The 19,037-nt window shown below is 39.1% G+C and overlaps 1 protein-coding gene across 1 annotated transcript in view; it reads left to right on the top strand.

Moving 5' to 3' along the window:
* Positions 1-19,037, top strand: part of LOC115226447 — a 577,012-nt gene that overhangs the window by 14,813 nt on the left and 543,162 nt on the right. Inside the window, exon 3 of the mRNA XM_036500752.1 lies at positions 8,471-8,575. Coding sequence (XP_036356645.1) covers positions 8,471-8,575 — 105 coding nt within the window. The remainder of the gene's footprint in view (positions 1-8,470; positions 8,576-19,037) is intronic.

The following is a 19,037-nucleotide window of genomic DNA, read 5'->3' as shown; positions in this document are numbered from 1 at the left end:
TTAGATGAAATGTATCATATCCTATTCTCTAAGCACAATCTCTTAAATGATAAACCAGAAAAAGTTTACCAAGGTTTGCATACACCTAAATACACTTTTTCTAAATTTATATAATTATGTAACTACGTATTTATATATTTATATAATTATGTATATGTTTTGCAACCTTAATTTCCCTACATTATATAAAATGAAAAGGAATTGAATATTATTACACCACCATATTACTGTTGTATATATTTATAATCTACATAGTTGGTGAACCTTATTGCTTCCTAATCACATGTTCCAATATATATATATATGTGTGTGTGTGTGATGATTGATCGCTAGCCACTAAACCTTTTTTATTTTCTCTGCTTATTTCTGTGTTCCTTTCTGTTGAAGAACGTAGGCTCGAAATGTAAATACTTTCTCACTTCTTGAGCGTAAAACTAATACATCTGTTTGTTGTTTACACATCTGTCTTCATCTTTTGTTTTGTTTTTTTTGTAAATTCCAACTAAATATATATATATATGTTATTTAACATTTAAGTGGGTCAATTAGTACCTATAATACCATCCACATATTTTTCAGTAACACTACTTTTTTTATAGATGCATAATTATAACAACTATTTTTATCCCCATAACCCTGTATTAATCTCTTAATATCAACATATAAAAAAATGATTATAACTATATTGCCTATCTAACCTTAATATTGTGTATATATATATATATATACATATACATACATACATATATATCATCATTCATTTAGCGTCCGTTTTCCATGCTAGCATGGGTTGGACGGTTCAACTGGGGTCTGGGGAGCCCGAAGGCTGCACCAGGCCAGTCAGATCTGGCAGTGTTTCTACAGCTGGATGCCCTTCCTAACGCCAACCACTCCGAGAGTGTAGTGGGTGATTTTATGTGCCACCGACACACATATATATATATATATATAATATATATATATATATATATATATATATATATATATATACATACACATATATATATATATATATATATATATATATATATATATATATACACATATATATATATATATATATATATATATATTTACACATTTACACACACCACACACACACACATTCATATCATAAGTACTTTGTAATTTTTACAATTTGCATATTAGCTTTTAGCAACATATTCTATACTTGACCTCTTAATTTTTTATATTTTTAGCAGACCTATATACCCCATTTTCTTAATAACAAATAATTGATAATAGTATAATCATTTATTATACCAATCATTATATAAACCATACTTAACACCAAAATATAGATAAATATATATAAATATAATTATAAACTTAACCTGTGGATCTTTTATTCTTGTGATTGTACACTTCAATAATTTACTTTATTTTTATTTTAATCCTTACTACTAGTCTATAATATCTATCTCGTTAAATAGAATATAAATATGATTAACATTGACTGGACCCCAAATCTCTATATTTTATTACAACTCCACCTTTGTATATGCACTAGTCGTTTTGGAGCTTTATTTTTTGGTTTTTATTTTTTATTTTTCCTATTTTTTAATATTTATTTTTATTAGGTGTTGTAGTCCCAAATTTGTGACTTGGTGCTTTTAGTATGTTTCAATGTGTGGGTGTGAAGCTTTTGACATGGTTACATACAGACAGGGATATGAAATAAAAGATCATGAGTGGCTCTAGTTTTGACCTAAGGAATTTGTCCTGTGACACCATTTTTGGCTTCTTTGGCATTGGTTGCAGTTCATGTGGTGACCAGCTCTACGCGAGGGTGAGGGTGTGGTTCTTACTTTCTGTTGCTTCCTTTCTGTTTCTTATCACCACATTCTCTCTCTTTATTTCTCTCTCCTTTCTCTCTCACTTTCCCACTCTCTTAATCTTCCTTTCTCTCAGACTCTTCCTTGCTTTCTCTTACTCTCTATCTTTCTCTATCTATCTCTCTCCCATGTATAAAAAACAAAAGATCTTGAGTCATTTTCGCTAGTGTAGTTGTGACAATAAATGAAGGAATCCTGTTAGTATCATTCAATGTGGTGAATTTGTACACCAATATCCCACATGATTATGATATAGAAGCGATCACCTTCTAGCTAGAAAAATACCCAGAAGAGATCCCAGGACGCATTAACCACAGATTCATAATCAAAGCACTCAAATTCATCCTACTGAACAACTATTTCATGTTCAATACAGTTTACTATTGACAAAAGAGGTATTTGGACAATTGCTTTATACTTTGGAAAGACACCATGGACAAACTCCTCGATTTCAAAATAATGCTTAACAATATTAATAGCAACATACAATTCACCATGGAACACAGCAGTAAACAACTTCCTTTTCTTGATATCTTAATCAAAATAGTCAATAACCACATCGAAACAGACGATTTTAACAATACCTATTATTCAACTCATGCCACCCCAAACACATAAAAATTAACATACCTTATAATCTAGTGAAAAGGATCTGTACCATTTAGTTTTGGACACCAAAACTCGTGAATGAAAACCCCTTAAATTCAGATCAATACTAATCAAAAGACATTACCCAATATCATTAATAAATGATGGCATTAAATGAGCTATGGAAATAGATATACAAACATTAAGGGAAGTCAACTGAAATACTAAACCAGACTTAAATATACTCCCATACATCTCCACACATAACCCTAGAAACAATGAAGTCTTTAGCATTATCACCCAAAATCTTCCCATCCTCACAGGACATAAAACAATGAACAAAATTTTAGGCTCACACAAAATTATCAAGAGCAAAATGCAACCCAAATCATTGAAAAAATTACTAACCAACGCAAGACTATATCCATTAACAGCAGAACCAAAAGTGAAAAAATGTGGTTGACCTAACTACGGTACATGCCCCCATCTTTTGAAGGGTTCAGAATTCCACTTTAAACAAGGTGAAATATTCAAGATCAAATCAAATTTCACCTGTGCTTCGGAAAATCTTATTTATGCCAGTACATGCTTAGGGTGTGGTCCTAATTATATTTGCCAAATAGGAATATCACTCCGTCAAAGAACCACTCTCCACAAAGAACAAATTCGCCACCCACAGTACAGGTTAGTGAACACATAGAAAGGTGTGCTAGGAATCTTAATCCTAATTTCCTAATTTTTCCCCTTCTATCAATGTTCACAGAACACCTCAGTACAACAAAGAATGAATAAAGAGGCAACTTTCATTAATAAATATCTTCCACAACTCAATATGAACACATAACATAATACAGAACACTACTAACCTTTCAATTAATACCACTAACCCCCATACATCCCATACACCATTCACATTAGATCTATATCTACCCTAATTGCACCAAATCCATAACTACTTACCTCCTTTATACGTAATCGTTTTACTCAGGGACTAGTAGACCTGACACCGTTCATTAATCGATGTGCATTCAAAGCAATGATTAGTAAATTCATGAACCCGGTATACTTTTGAATCTCTTTAACAATTCACAATAATGACTTTTATTACTTTTATTCCTACCTCAGTTCATCTAATTGTATATATCTATTGTTACTTTTCATAAAAAGCCTTTACTATTTTGGATTTCCAGTGTGCATTTTCACTTATTTTTCTTCCTACTTTCTCCCTATATATATATATATATATATATATATATTATATATATATATATATATATAGGGAGAGTTTACGAAAAAAAACAAAAGACGAAGACATGTGGTGTACAAAACAAACAGATGTAGATGTATTAGTATAACGCTCAGGAATAGAAAAAGTCTTTTACATTTCGAGCCTATGCTCTTCTACAGAAAAAACAAGGAGAGAAAAAAATGTGTGTAGTGGCTAACGATCTCTCATGGCGACTGACTTTGGACACAAGGGTCACACAAGAGAGGGAAGAAGTAGGGGAGATAACAAATAAAGATGACCCCCAACACGAAGGTGCGTGAACGTATAAGAGTATGTATGTATGTGTAGGTGTGAAAATGTGGGGATGGGTGTGTGGGTGGTGTGTTGTGAGGTGGGGAAGGCAAGAGTGGGGAAAGCACGGGTGGGGTGTGGGTAGGCAGAGGGTGGGTGTAGAGGTGGGAGAGGGTGTGTGGGATAGGATGGGGGATGGGAAGGATAGGGAAGGGGGAGTAGGAATGTGATGGGGTGGGTGGGCTTATGGGGGAGGGGAAGGTGGGTATGTGAGGAGAGAAGAGAAAGAGAGGGTGAAAGAGTAAGAGAGTAGGGGTGAAGAGAAGTAGGAGTTGGGTGGGAGGAAGTAGGAGGGAGAGGGGAGAGAAGGAGAGTGAGGGAAAGAGAGTAGGGGTGAAGAGATGTAGGAGTCGGGGCAAGAGAGGAGAGTTGGGTGGGAGAGAGGGTGAGAGAGCAAGGGGAGGAGAGTTGAGCCCAAATGGTGTAAAGGAGCAAAGAGAGATTAATCCCTGTTCACAGCACAAACAGGAGTCCGGATGGCCTCTGTGCAAGGGCAATCCGAACAGACGGGTGTTGCAAAAGTGACCGGTAGAGCGGAAATGGCATAAGACCGAGGTGTCATTGCCAAGGCGGATATCTCGGAGGTGTTCTGCGAACTGGTCAACCAAGCGGCATCCTGTTTGTCTGATGTACAGAGAATGGCAGAGAGAGCAGGAGATGCAATAGATGATATTGCTGGAGGTGCAGGTGAAGGAGTCGGTGATGCGATAGGGTCGATGATGGGTGCCGGTGAGGAGGGTGGTGTTGGAGAGATAAGGGCAAGTGTGGCAGTGTGGGCAGGAAAAGGGGAACGAGCCAGGTTGGGAGGTAGGGTTGGGGAAGAAGCTGTGGACCAAGAGGTCTCATAGGTTGTGGGCTCATTTGAAGGAGGAGAGGGGTCAGTTAGGAAAGATGTGTGAAGTGGACGGGTCAGACTGGAGATGCCGGAAAGCTTGGAGAATGGTGCGTGGGGTGGTAGATGAGGGGAAAGGGGAGGTGGGAGACTGCAGGGTGGGTTCGGGGGAGAGAGCAGATGCATGGTCCATGGAACGTGCTCTGTCAAGGGCGGTGTGGATAGTGGTGAGGGGATATCCACATAGGATGAAGTGGTGAGCCATGAGTTGAGACTGAGTCTCAAAGTCATGGTTGTCACAACAGAGCCTGCATAGATGGAGGAATTGGGAATAGGGGATGGAAAGCTTGGTGTGTTTGGGGTGGGAGGAGAAGTTGAGGTATGAGTGTGAGTCTGTGTGTTTGTAGTGGATGGAGGTGGTAAGAGTGGAGTGATGAATGCTAACTGAAATGTCAAGAAAGGAGACAGAGGTGTCAGAGATAGTGCAGGAGAAGTGGAGGGCAGGATGGAAAGATTTGACGAAAGAGAGGAAGGAGTCTAGATGTTTGCGGGAGAGTAAGGTAGCACTGATACAGTTGTCAATATAACGGCCATATAGTTCGGAAGTGGGACCAGTGAGACTGGAGAATATGTGGGCCTCAACATAGCCAACGAACAGGTTTGCATAGTTGGGGCCCATTCGCGTTCCCATGGTCACTCCCGAGACCTGTTGGTAGAACTTGCCCACGAACGAGAAGCAGTTAAGAGAAAGGATAAGTTCTGCCAGCCAAACGAGTGTGGAGGTGTCGCGTTGGGGATTGGGTCGGAGGTCCAGGAAGTGTTTCAGTGCATGCAGGGATCACAATGTAGAGGCTCTGGATGTCCAGTGTAAAGAGAAGTTTGGAGGGGCCAAGAGGGAAGGAGAAAGAGTTGAATAGATGAAGAGTATGGTTGGTGTCATGGATGTGAGAAGGGAGAGAGCCTCTAGGGGGCAAAGACATGGTTGAGATATTTGGAGATAAGCTGGGTGGGGCAGTTACAGGTGGAGATGATGGGGGTGGCCAGGGTTGTTGGGTTTGTGGATTTTGGGGAGGAAGTAAATGGTGGGGGTGCGGGGTGTTTGGACAATGAGGTTGGAGGCAGTGTGGGGGAGACAGGAGGATGAGATGAGGTCCTGGATGGTAGAGGAGACTGTCTGTTGGTAGCTGGGCGTGGGGTCAGAGGGCAGTAGAAGGAGATGTCATGAAGTTGGCGGAGAGCTTCTGCCTTGTAGAGGTCCGTGCGCCATACCACCACTGCTCCACCCTTGTCAGCCGGTTTTATGACGATGTCAGTGCGCTGTCGGAGGGAACAAAGAGCCAAGAGTTTGGCTGGGGAGATGTTGAGACGACAGGGATGCCTGGAGAAGTTGAACCGGTCCACAGCGCGCTGGCAGGTGCCCACAAAAAGATCCACATCTTGGAACTGGCCAGGAGCAGGCGTCCACTGGGATGGTCAGCGGCCCAGGTCACTGAAGCAGTCCTCCTCGTTTGATGCGGGTGGAGTGTCGCGGAAAAGCGCACACAACCTAATGTGGCGCAGAAAGCTGTGGATATCAGCAAGTGTCTGAAATTCATTACAGGATGGACTGAGGGGGATGAAACGCAGACCCCTACTGAGGACATAGCGCTCCGCCACAGAGAGGGGAAGATCTGGGGGAATGGTAACAACAGACTAAAGTGGAGAAGGGGTGGATGGAATAGAAGTAGGAGGGGGTAGAGCTGGTGGAAGGCTGGGAGGGAGGGGTGGGGGGTGTGAGGGTATTTGGAGGGACGGGGGTTGGGTGTAGGTGGGTGGAGCATATCAGGGAGGGAGAAGGGTAGTGGCATCAGGTGTGATGGAATGGAGGAGTAAGTGGAGTCTACGAAGTTTGGTGTTGGCAAGAAATTGATGAGAGATGATTTAAATGGATTATATAACGCAACATGTGAGCATGGAAGGGCGGCAGAGAGGAGAAAAAGATGGAAAAAGCAGTAGGGAGAAGGCAGTCGATGGTATGTATTTTAGAGAGATTGGAGCGAATGGTGGCATGCATAAGGTGGTAAGATGTGGTACGGAGTATGGGTAGAATGGATGAAGTAGAGTGGGGTGGAAATGGAGGTGGAAACCTTTAGGGATGAGGTGGTGATGTAAGCAGCGACTGAGAAATGAAACGTGGCTGGAGAAGCGAGTTTTTTTGAAAATGAGTAAAGAGAGGTTAATGGACGGCTGAAAGCAGTGGGAAGGAAGTAAGCAGAGGTATTTTTTTAGGCGATGGTGAAGAGTGAGGAGGTAGGATTTGTAGTCTGGCATGGTAGAATAACAAGAAGAAGAAAGAAAAGAAAAAAAGCGGGTAGGAAATTAAACGTTGGAAGGAAACATTCAAAGGGTGTGGGGAGAAAGAAGCACAAGCGTTAAAAGAAAAAAAGAAAATTAAATTAAATTTTTTAAAAATGGTAATAAATAAATAAATAAGAAGAAAACAGTGTGAGGAGAAGAAAATATTTGCAAGGTGGGAGAAGAAAATAAAATAAAATAAAAACGATTAAGATGGAACAAATAGAGAGAAAGGGAGAAGAGAAGATGAGGAGGGAAAAGAAACGGAGAGAGAGGGAGGCAAAATAACGGGTGCAGACTAGAGAAAACAGAGTAAGGACATCCAGAGAAGGAAGAGACGACAAAAGGAAAGACTAGAAAATACAGGAAAGTTTAGAAAGTATAAAAATGAATATAAATATAAAATAATGACAATAATAACAGTTTTATGTAAAGTTCAAAGGTTTTTGACGTCCTGGTGTATTGCAAGTATTTCTCATCAAGAGTAGAGTCCACAGTGGTCCGTAGGTAGGAGAGGTGCAGCCGGAGGGTAAATGTCCAAACGAGAATCCATAAAGGGTAGATAGAGAGTCCAGTGGAGAAGTTCGTGTGTGGTAAGAAATGACAGGATCAACATGTGCGACCACCTGAGCGTGTGATATATTGGGAGAGTTTGCGAAAAAACAAAACAAAAGACAAAGACAGGTGGTGTACAAAACAAACAGATGTATTAGTATAACGCTCAGGAATAGAAAAAGTCTTTTACATTTTGAGCCTATGCTATTCTACAGAAAGGGACACAGAAAAAACAAGGAGAGAAACATATATATATATATATATATATATATATATATATATATATATGATAACACTTGGCAAGGAATATCGGAATTTACCAGCCCAGTTTTTGAATAAAGTAATTCTCTCTATATATAGGTAATTAAAGAAAATAGTGACAAAGGAGGCTAGTTGTAGCATTCTACATAAATAAAAATTATACAGTGAATTTCATGAGTTGGGAGAAACTTACATGAAAATCTCTCATCTCAGACAGTGTGTTCAAAAACATCATTATATCTGGTATTTCATGAAACATTGTAATTACCTTTCCTTGGTTGGTATTTAATGAAATAAATGAGTATTTACTGCTGTCTCAGAAATTTCAAACTTACTGCCCACCACCAAAATAATAACAAAAGCAATAGCAAACATGTAATATATTTAAATATACCTATCTTGGTTGAGTAATAGAAATTGTTTTGTTATGTTTTTATCATATTTCTGTAAAATGTTTTTGATATTCAATCTACTTTTAATTTTCAGAAGGAATATTCAAACTCTGCTGATCTGTGGAAAGATGAAATTGGTAAAAAAATTGATGGCCTACAGCAAAAACTTTACAGGAAACCAGCTGTATTTTCTGCTTTAGTAAGTATATTTCTTATTCTTTGTCTTTAGTTGTATTCTTTTATTCTTTTGCTTGCTTCAGTCATTTTACTGAGGCTATGCCTGAGCACTGCCAGAATGCTGATTTTTGATATAGTCACTGAAGCATAGTTGATTAGATTGACACCAGTGCATGAAGAGCACTTGTTTTATTGTAATCAGGAGGATGAAATATTAAGTCAACCATGGTGGCATTGAACTCAGTACATAAAGTGAAGTAATTAAATGTCATTAAAAGTATCTTGTCTAATAATTCCTACAATCCATAGTCATGATTTTGCTGCATATTTGAGAAACTGGATCATTTTAAAGTTTTTCCATTTTTGTTTTCTCAATAAGCATTGAATAATGCATAATAAGAATGAAGCATTGAATGCACAGAAAATTTTCTAAATTATATCTTAAGTTTTAGTTTGTTTAATCTTCAGATCAGGATTTACAAAAATTACAAAATATTAAGAATATCAAAGATCCAAGGATTTTGAAATGTGCAATGTTTCCAATATATTACTATGCTTAAAGTATATTTAGTTTTACTGCAGTACTAATATTGAAGTTGTACTACTAATATTTGGCAAGTAAGGGGTGCCAAATAGCTTAATATAAATGTAAATATATCATAATATTGATATGCAATTTATCATGATTATTAAATATACTTTCACTTGAAATATTTGGTAAAGCTTCTATGTACTTGTTCCATTTTACACTACTTTAGTAATTTCTTATATCAGCACAAGGCTACTTGCATTGCCTCAATAAAGAACAATTACATATGGTGAGCTTCTGCAATTCTACATGATTTTTCTTTCATATTTTCAGATAATTTAACAAAAGAAGTTTATTATTTAGACAAAGCTATGTAATTTTAATTTTACTCAAAGCTTCCTTTTATATGCACCATTATGTTATTTTAAACAACATTTGCACATTCAGGTCTATTTTGGCTTCATCAGCTTCATTTCTTGTAAATATTCTCCACTGTAGAAATATGCCAAGACCTAGAATCACCAATCATTTGGCTGGTGAGTCTAGGCTTCTTCATATTTCTTCAGTAGATACAACATATTCTTCCAGTAGATAAGTTGAATATATCACGTTTCAGTTTTTATACCACTTAACATACTCTTTTTTAACTTTGGTTTTAGTTTTAGTTTTAATTCCCTTTTATTCAGGTGAGACCATTGCTAGTTTTAGTGTTAGCCACAAATTACCTTTATAAGTATCATCTCGTTCTAACTTAACAATGTCTGCATATGCAGCATAGCCTGACATTGCCCACGATTAAGTTAGGATTATTAAGCTAATCAAGCACTTTGTTTCAAACCAAAGTAAGTAACAGCAACGTGAAATTTGAGCAAAATCTGTTGAAATTGGTAAACATTTGGCTGAAAATGATTTGCAGACAATTTGATCGGGAAATCCCATAAGGAATCAGTTTATCGATTTTTCCACTCATTGATTGTTTTTTTTTTTGGGAGAACTTAAAGCATTTAAAGATCCCATGAGTCCTAAGTAATGCTGGCATCAAATTTGAACAAAATACGTCAGAATTGGTAAAAGTTATAGTTGAAAATGGGGTGTAGCCAATTTTTGTGGGAAATCCTATAATGAATAGGTTTATTGATTTTTCATCCTGATTGAATGGAAAACCCCATAAGGAATCAGTTCATTGATTTTTCACCCCAAATAGGACTTAACTGAACACATTGCTGATTCAAAAAATCAATTTTTATACTTTAAAGTTAGTTTTATACCTAACACAGTTCTGCAGAACCAGTGTCATGACAGGAACGCATGAGTTGGGAGTTTGACCGGCAGAGGTGATCAGGTTGCACATGCTGGCCCTTTCGAAACCACCACCCCCATCATCTAATCTCCCTTGGCCCATGGGTTGGGAGCCCTTCTGGTAAGGAAAATAGAATGCCCAAAAGGGCTCCCGATCCTGTGTCAGAAGAGGATCACAACTTAACCTAAGCCTAAGCTAATCTAGTGAAAGAGGGCCTGGGAGCCTCTAAAAGGCTGCAACTAATCCCGATCTAGTCCTAACCCCTCCTAGGGGTACTATCGGTCAAAGCTGTATCGAAGATATGCATTGGAGAAGGTTGCTTTGGAGGTCTGCATCGAAGAGCTGCATTGGAAAAGGTTGCATTGAAGGTGTCACACTATTATATATATATATATATTATATATATATATATATATATATAATATATATATATATATATATAGCACCTGTATATACCGTTTGGTGGTGTAGGTGGACGAGTAAATTGATCAAAATAAAAATATGATGCCAAGGATTCAGCGGTACATATGTTTCAGGCCTTTATTAGACAGATTTATAACAATGCATAATGTATGTCTGTGGCCTTCTTCAGCCGCGCACAACAACTTCCACAAGGACATGTGTTACATCAAAAATTCCTGGTTGGGGATGCAAATCCTCTCATTCGCGTACGACATAATGCGGCAGCAGCATATACCTTTCCTATCTAGACTCTTTGTTTCCCTATATCTATACCTTTTCACATTTCTAACTCGGATGTTGAGCGCACACCGCTAAACTCCACTTCCCACCCTTCCAATTTTCAGTTCCCCCCGCCCGCCCCTACGTGGTCACCTTTAGCACACACCTTTAACTTTACACTTTCAATAACCTTTATTTTTTCCTTCATCTCATGTTAAGTTTTACCCGATTATATTTTTATTTTACTTTATCCTATTCTATTTTTATTTTTAATTCCTATAGGTATTATAATTTTTATATTTTATTTCTAACTTTTATATTGTATTTCTTATTTTATACTGTATTTCTTACTTTTATTTCTAAGTTTTATTCTTACCCTCATTCTTACTCCTATTTTTACCCCTAACTTATCGCTTTATATCTCTATATACGTCTATTTTTTGCTTATCCCTTATTTACTCACCTATGGATCCACTTTATAATTATGTGTGCGTCCGTGTACGTGTGTATACATATACATATGTGTACGTATGTACGAGTAAACATCTACGTCTGGATGTGCATACCCCATTTTTTAATAATAGTTTTCTTTAATATTTTCCTTTAATAACTTTTTAAAACTTTTAAAATTTTTTACATGTTTTTTACTTTTTTACATGTTTTTTTTACATCTTTTCGCAGATTTCTTACATGCATATATTTACACACATTTGTATACATCTTTTTATATCTTATAGCTATACCTATATGCGCGTATGTCTCTGTGTGTGCATGTAGATGTATATGTACACGCACATATAGACACACAGCCGTGTGTGCGTGTACGTATAGACGTGAGTGCGTGATTCTTTACATGCGTTCTTATACACATCTTTTATTATTTTATTATCTTATATCTAAACCGGTATGCGTGGGCATCTGTGTATGTGTATGTAGGGATGGACGTACGTATGTATATATGGGTGTGTGTATGTGCGTATGTATGTATATGTATACACGTGCATATATGTATGCATATGTGTATGTGCATATGTATATATGTATGTGCGTGTGTGTGTATATATGTATATATGTATATGTACACGGATAATGTCCGGGTATATATACGCGTATTCTGTTGTATGTATGTATATATGCACATGTGTGTGGGTGTATATGTGTTTCTGTATATGTTTACACGTGAGTACGTATGTATGCTTATATGCTTGGAGCTGTGTATGCGTGCGTATATGTGCGCATGTATATGGGTGTATGTATCCATGCTGGTATGTATGTACAAGATGACCGCTTAATTCAAGGAACTAGATTAACCGCTCAACAGATCTGATTTACAACACACTAAGTCCCCAGACGCCCCTGTTGATTCTACAACTGGATTTTGTCATTTTCCTGACCACCATGTTTGGTCCGTAACCACTATACATCCCTTATCCTTATATATTTTTTTATTATTTTTATTCCTATTTTTATTTTTTTGCTTTTATTTCTATTCTTACTGTATAACTTGATACCTTTATATTCATTTATATTTTTTTATATTCTTTATATCCCCTTATATCTCTTTATATCTTTATACTCTACACTTTTACATTTTTCTATACTTACACTTTTTATATATTTTTTTATCCTTTGTCCTGAATTCTCGCCCCTCCATCTTTACCCCTATTTACTCTTATCACCAGGTCCCTTCACGTCTATATATGTATTTATTTATTAATTTATTTACATTACTTCAACATCTAAATTCCCTCATTCTACATTGAGAGAAGAACGGGATGGACGCTTCAATTCTATGCTGCTGCCGCATTATGTCGTACACGAATGAGAGGATTTGCATCCCCAACCAGGAATTTTTGATGTAACACATGTCCTTGTGGAAGTTGTTGTGCGCGGATGAAGAAGGCCACAGACATACATTATGCATTGTTATAAATCTGTCTAATAAAGGCCCGAAACATATGTACTGCTGAATCCTTGGCATCATGTTTTTATTTTGATCAATTATATATATATATATATATATATATATATATATATGTATCAAAGTTTCATTAGAGACAGAAATCCTCATAAATTCATCAAATCAGAATATAGATTCAACCATGTCATAGAATATTATATTTAAAACTTACTATTCATGTTCAAAGATGTCAACTACACATTTTTCATGAGGTTGTATACTACGTTCTTGAGAAACGCAGTCTCTTTCAGAACCTCTCCTTATATACAACCCCAATCTTCAGGTCTACCTATCTCCCGTTTATTATTTTATCTATCATTATGTATTTCAACTTAATGGTATATCAAACCATTTTTGGACCCCAAAAGGATTTTGTAGCATATTTAGGAGGTCACAGGAATTCATTCAACGAAAAAAAAGAAAAAATTCCCAATGATTCTGGGATGGGGGGGTTCCCCTTGCCCCAGCCCTTTATTTCCAAATGAAAATAAGGGATTTGCAGCATATTAGGAGGTCAGGGTACTTGATTTCATGCAAAAAAAATCTGATTTTTATTTTTTTTCCTTAGTGAAAATCGTGAGGGTGAAAAGATCAGTGGGGGCAAAATTTCCAAGGCTTCCATCTTACCCCACCCCATTTTTGGGACCCTAAAATTGGGTTTTGTAGCATATTAGGAGGTCACAGGAATTCATTCAACAGAAAAAAAAAAATTCCAATGATTCCGGGATGGCGGGGAGTCTTCTTCCTCACTCTACCCCACTTTTTTCCAAACCAAAATAAGGGATTTGCAGCATATTAGGAGGTGAAGGTACTTGATTCCATGCAAAACATCCAAGTTATTTTTTCTTAGTGAAAATTGTGTGTGTGTTAATCTAAAAATTTACCCTTTGTTTTCTTTCCACCGTTGCAAGACAGGGGACTTAATTCATGTTAGCAAACTTGCAGATTTCACTGATGTGGAAATTGGTAAAAGTTATAGTTGAAAATCGATTTCTGCCACTATCCGCAGGTGTGTGAAAGGTAGGAGAGTCCAGTTTGCTGAACATTTTTGTAGAGCTGAAAAAGAAGTAATTTCTACTCTTCTCCTCTGGAAGCCATCTACTCGCAATACCAGAGGGCGCACACTCTCCTACCCTGATGTAATCTCCAGGGATACAGGCATCCAGCAACTGGCCCTCCGTAATGCCATGATGGACCATGAAGTCTGGCGTAGCATGGTAAATTCCATTGTCTCGACCACGGTCGAACAACAATGATGATGATGATGATGATGCAGGTATCTTGGGAAAAATAAGTTGACAAAAACACACCCATGGTCATAACCAATATCCTCCTAAAATTGGACTGACACGCCTGCTAATTTGTGGATGTGCATAAATTACATTCATGTACACACACACACACACACACACACACACACCCTGCCTTTTATAGATATAGATAATTGTCATTCAGCCCAGTTCTACTAATTGGTTGATGGCCTATATATTTCTAGATGTATTAACAACCTACCTCTAACCACCCTCCTCTTACTTTTTGCAACTGCTTTCTGATTTGTTCACTTTAATCTCATTGCCAACATATCACCCTATTCTTGAGGCCTGCTATATCATTGCTTCCCTTTCCACTAAGATTCTTCATTGCTACCTATACATTTCCATTTAATTCACATTCTGTTTTATGTTTTTGTATTTTATTTGTCCAATTTTTCCAGTGTTCATTATCTCCTTTTGTTATACATTCCATATAACTCTTTGTAGAGATCTTTTCCTCACTTCTTTTATCTCTTCTTTCTCATTAAAACAGCAATATTATTTAACTAGAGGTCAGAAGTATTGTTGAATTCCTATCATTGGAGGAAGTTCCTCTTGGACTGTTCCCAGTCCAAAACCTATTGACTCAAATCCATAACCATGAGACCTAACAAACATTGCAGACTGTTGCTGACTAACAGTCTGGATTAGGTATTCCCCTTATATCAAAGTAGCCCAACCAGCTATACTTTTGACTTGCTATGTTTGACCACTTGCCTTGACCTATGAGAATTAGCCTCTAAGGTGCAAAAATTAACATCCTGCAAGACAAGTTTTTAAGTTTCAGCTAAACCAGAATGAAGAACTGAGGAAAATGTGTACCTTAAGGAAAAAAGTGTCCAGCCTTTGTTCTTCCAGTCATCCAAGACAGAAGCAGAGAGAGTATTACGGTAGTCTTACTTGTTTATCTGGAAGGGCCACTCACAACATTCACATGCTCTGTATGCCGCCGTACCATCTATCTATGTGGAAGGGGTTGCTCACAACATCCACGTGCCCTGTCTGCCTTAAGACCATTTAACAGGTCTGTTCTTATATGCTGTCCACTGCCAACTGACCGCTTGCGCCTCGCCAACCTTGCATGCCCACCATGGCCCTTCTGGTGGGACCCACAGACCCCACTTCCGACAGGACATGCATACTCCCTCACTTCTGGTCCTTCCTTACAACACAACCTGGCTCATAACATCACATGCCCCTGCTGATCTGAAGATCATTCAACCAACCTGCCCACACCTCTCCTCAACACTGATCACAGTCTCGTAATCAGCCAACCGGTGAGGAGGGCACCACTCCCTCTGCAACTGCCATGGGACTTCAGGACTGGCCTTGGTCCCTGACATGTTGTTGCCGGCTTTGTATTCTTGTCCGTTACTGACGCATTGATGATCCTGCACACATCTAAAACATGACATGGCATGCCATCTTCGGATACATTGTTCCTCGAGGTTATTGTCCCCTTTCCCCATTGTGATGTGCATCATGCATTTGGGGGTTTAACCTGACTTCTTCCTCAACCTGTGCAAAGACATGCTCTTTCTCTTCTGTGGGTTGAGGCAATGCAGTATATGGATGTCTCCACTTGTACTTAAATATTGTCCTGTGTAGCACTGACTCCTTAGCCTGTCTTGATCTGGGCAATGTATTATACCAAAAAACGGCCTCGACCGATGAGATGTGACCCCTCTCTGCTATGGTCTTGATGGTGCGTTGATACCTCTCCACAACCCCATTGCCACCTCAGGGCTAGGTTTAGCTCCTTGAACATGGCATCCAGCTACACCATGTTGATGTGGTTGCAGTCATCTTTCTTCCTGAACCAGGACACATCCTCCACCATGACACCTCCAATTTCCTAGGCAACTCTCATTGCTATGCTGCTAGCATCACACTACAAGATCCCATTCTTCAATTTGGGCACATACCAGTTTCCTTTTACTGAGTCCTCCACAGTCGCTCTCTCCAAGACTTCTTGCATCATGCCAGTTGTCTTCTTGCCCACTTTGTCATTCCACCTCACTCCTTCAGCTCACCTCTTGATGAAGATGCATGCTGTCTAGAGCCATCCTGCAATCAGGTAGTGTCCCAGTAGCTTCCCACACACAGAAAACAGTTCTCACCTACTCATCTTGGTGCCTAGTTCTGGGATCTCATTCCCTCTCCGAAACTCCAACGTGCTGGCCTTGTCTCTCCGTAGCTTGAGTCCCAGTGCAGCTCCTCCTTCCAATGCCTCCAGTGGTTTGGCAGTTAGCCCAAATCTCTTCAGGTGGCTTATGACCTCCTTTGCTGACACTATGCTCTCATCCACCAGGATGTCATCTATATAAGAATTGGTGGCTCTTTTCACTTTGTCTGCCTTTCCCAAGATGGTTTTGAGAATTGTCGCCCATAATCTTTGGTGCTGAATTCAGCCTAAATTCCAACCTGGTCAGGCAGTATGTCCGCCCCTTGTACCTTACTAGCTGATATTTTCACAGTCTCTCAGCCACATGTAGCTGCAGGTATGCCAACTTCAAATCGACGATTGTGGAGGCCCCTATCATCTGCCTCTACACTCTCAAGGTTTTGTTGCAAATGTCTGTGGCTTCGCCACCCATATGGCACAATACGTGGTTGTTCAGCTCTCAGAAATCTAATACCGGCCTGACTTTATGCTTTGTCTGCTGCACCACTGCCATCAGTGGTACAACTCCACTCTCCACTTCCTCCTTCAAGGGATCAGAATATCTTCCTTGTTCCACCTCTTCCTCAAACTCACTTCTGGCATCCCTTTTCAGGGTATGCTGATAGCAGCCTACTGCATTTTTCAACGTCCTTGTCTCTACTGGTGTGTGCAGTATATTTTTCTTTGCAGCTTTCACCACTCTCCTGTGGTGGACTCACAATGCATAGTGCCTCTGCATCTCCGAATATTACACCAGCTTCATTGACACCTCCCAAACGAACAATGGCATCCATCACCATCACCATATCGATTCCGTCCTCCACGCAGTCAATCACTATCACATGCAACCTCAATCTCATTCCTCACACCACCATCTCCATATTGCTGCTTCCCCTGAATTCAACTTCCGTACCATCAATAGCCCTTACACTACTCACTCCACTCCATTCTTCTATCACCTCTGGAGTCATTAGGGTTGTTGAGCAGGCCCATATCCATGAAGACTCATGATACCTTTCCCTCCACCATGACATCCACAATTGGCAACGTCCATATACGCATGTCTATTCTTTTGACCGGACTACCAATACAGTAGTCTCCCTTAGACTGTTTCCCTGAATGCATTCACTAGCGATGTGGCCCGTTTCTCTGCATCGATAGCAAATTACTGCCAGCTTGGGTTCCTTGCAGTTTCTCACCATGTGTGAACCCTGATACCAAAAACATTGCCCTTTGAAGGGTTGCACACATTACTTGTTCGACCCCTCATGCTGCTCTTTATTTGACCCCTTCTCATTGTTGCAGTCACTGCTAAAGGTGTTGTCCTGCAACATGTGGCAAGGACTCTGACCTGAGATATTACCTCTCCCATTGCTATGGAGTGAATATTTGGCAGCTTTTGCAGTTCGACCGACATGTGATCAGGAAATCCAGTCACAAATGCTAATTTAACTTTTTGTTTCAGTGCCTTGTCTCTGTATCCTGCAAGTTTGGCCAATCTCCTGATTTCATTGGCAAACACATTGACCTGTTCACCTGTCCACTTCGCTTTCCCTATTAAACCATATACCATGAATGGCCCTTCTGTAAAAGCCTTCATCAGCTGGACTTCTATGTTTTTTCTGTGCTTAACTGGTACTTCTCCATTTCCAGGTATAGCGCCAACACCGATCCATCAAGGTACAGTGGTATGAAACTCACTAGGTCCTCTGTACCATGGAGTCTTGCCACCAACTTAATTTTTTTCAACCAAGTGGTGACATCTCTCTCACTGCAAAATGGCATAACCATCTAATTCAAAACACGAACCATACCCATCATTTTTTTGTTTTAAGCTGAATAGTTTGTGTCGTGAAGGAGGACTGGAAGGGTCACTCACAACATCCACATGCTCTGTTGCCGTACCATCTGTCTGTGTGGAAGGGATCACTCACAATATCCACATGCTCTGCCTGCCACTGTACCTTCTAACAGGTCTGCTCTTGTATGCTGTCCACTGCCTACTGACCGCTTGCACCTTGCATGTCCATTGTGGCCCTTCCAGTGGGACCCACAGGCCCCACTTCTGACAGGACATGCATATTCCCTCAATTCTGGTCCTTCCCTTTAATACAGCCTGGCTCATAACACCACAAGAATGAGTCCAGCCTTTGCTCTTCCAGTCATCCATATCTGATGATTGTTTGGCTGTAATTTCTGCATAGAATAACATAATGATTTACAACTGAGCCAGCTAGTAGCTTTGCCTAGCTGAGCATGGTTTGCATCTTGTGATATTGTATTAATATTATACACACTTGAATACTTCATATTGAGTGTACTCTTTTTCAGACTTATGAACCCATCTTGGACAACTCTGTGTGTGTGTGTGTTATATATACCTTCATATGTCCTAGCCAGTTAATGAAGGAAGAAAAAACTCTTAATATAAGTTGTAGAATTTTTTTTCTTGTGATCATATTAATAACATATAGTACAATTCACATCAGTTATTCTTTCTGAATACAACTTTCCCTAAATTAAAATCATTGACTTTT

The sequence above is a fragment of the Octopus sinensis genome, linkage group LG2 (assembly GCF_006345805.1).
Source record: "Octopus sinensis linkage group LG2, ASM634580v1, whole genome shotgun sequence".
NCBI classification, from domain to species: domain Eukaryota; kingdom Metazoa; phylum Mollusca; class Cephalopoda; order Octopoda; family Octopodidae; genus Octopus; species Octopus sinensis.
This window is presented reverse-complemented; position numbering and strand designations above follow the sequence as displayed.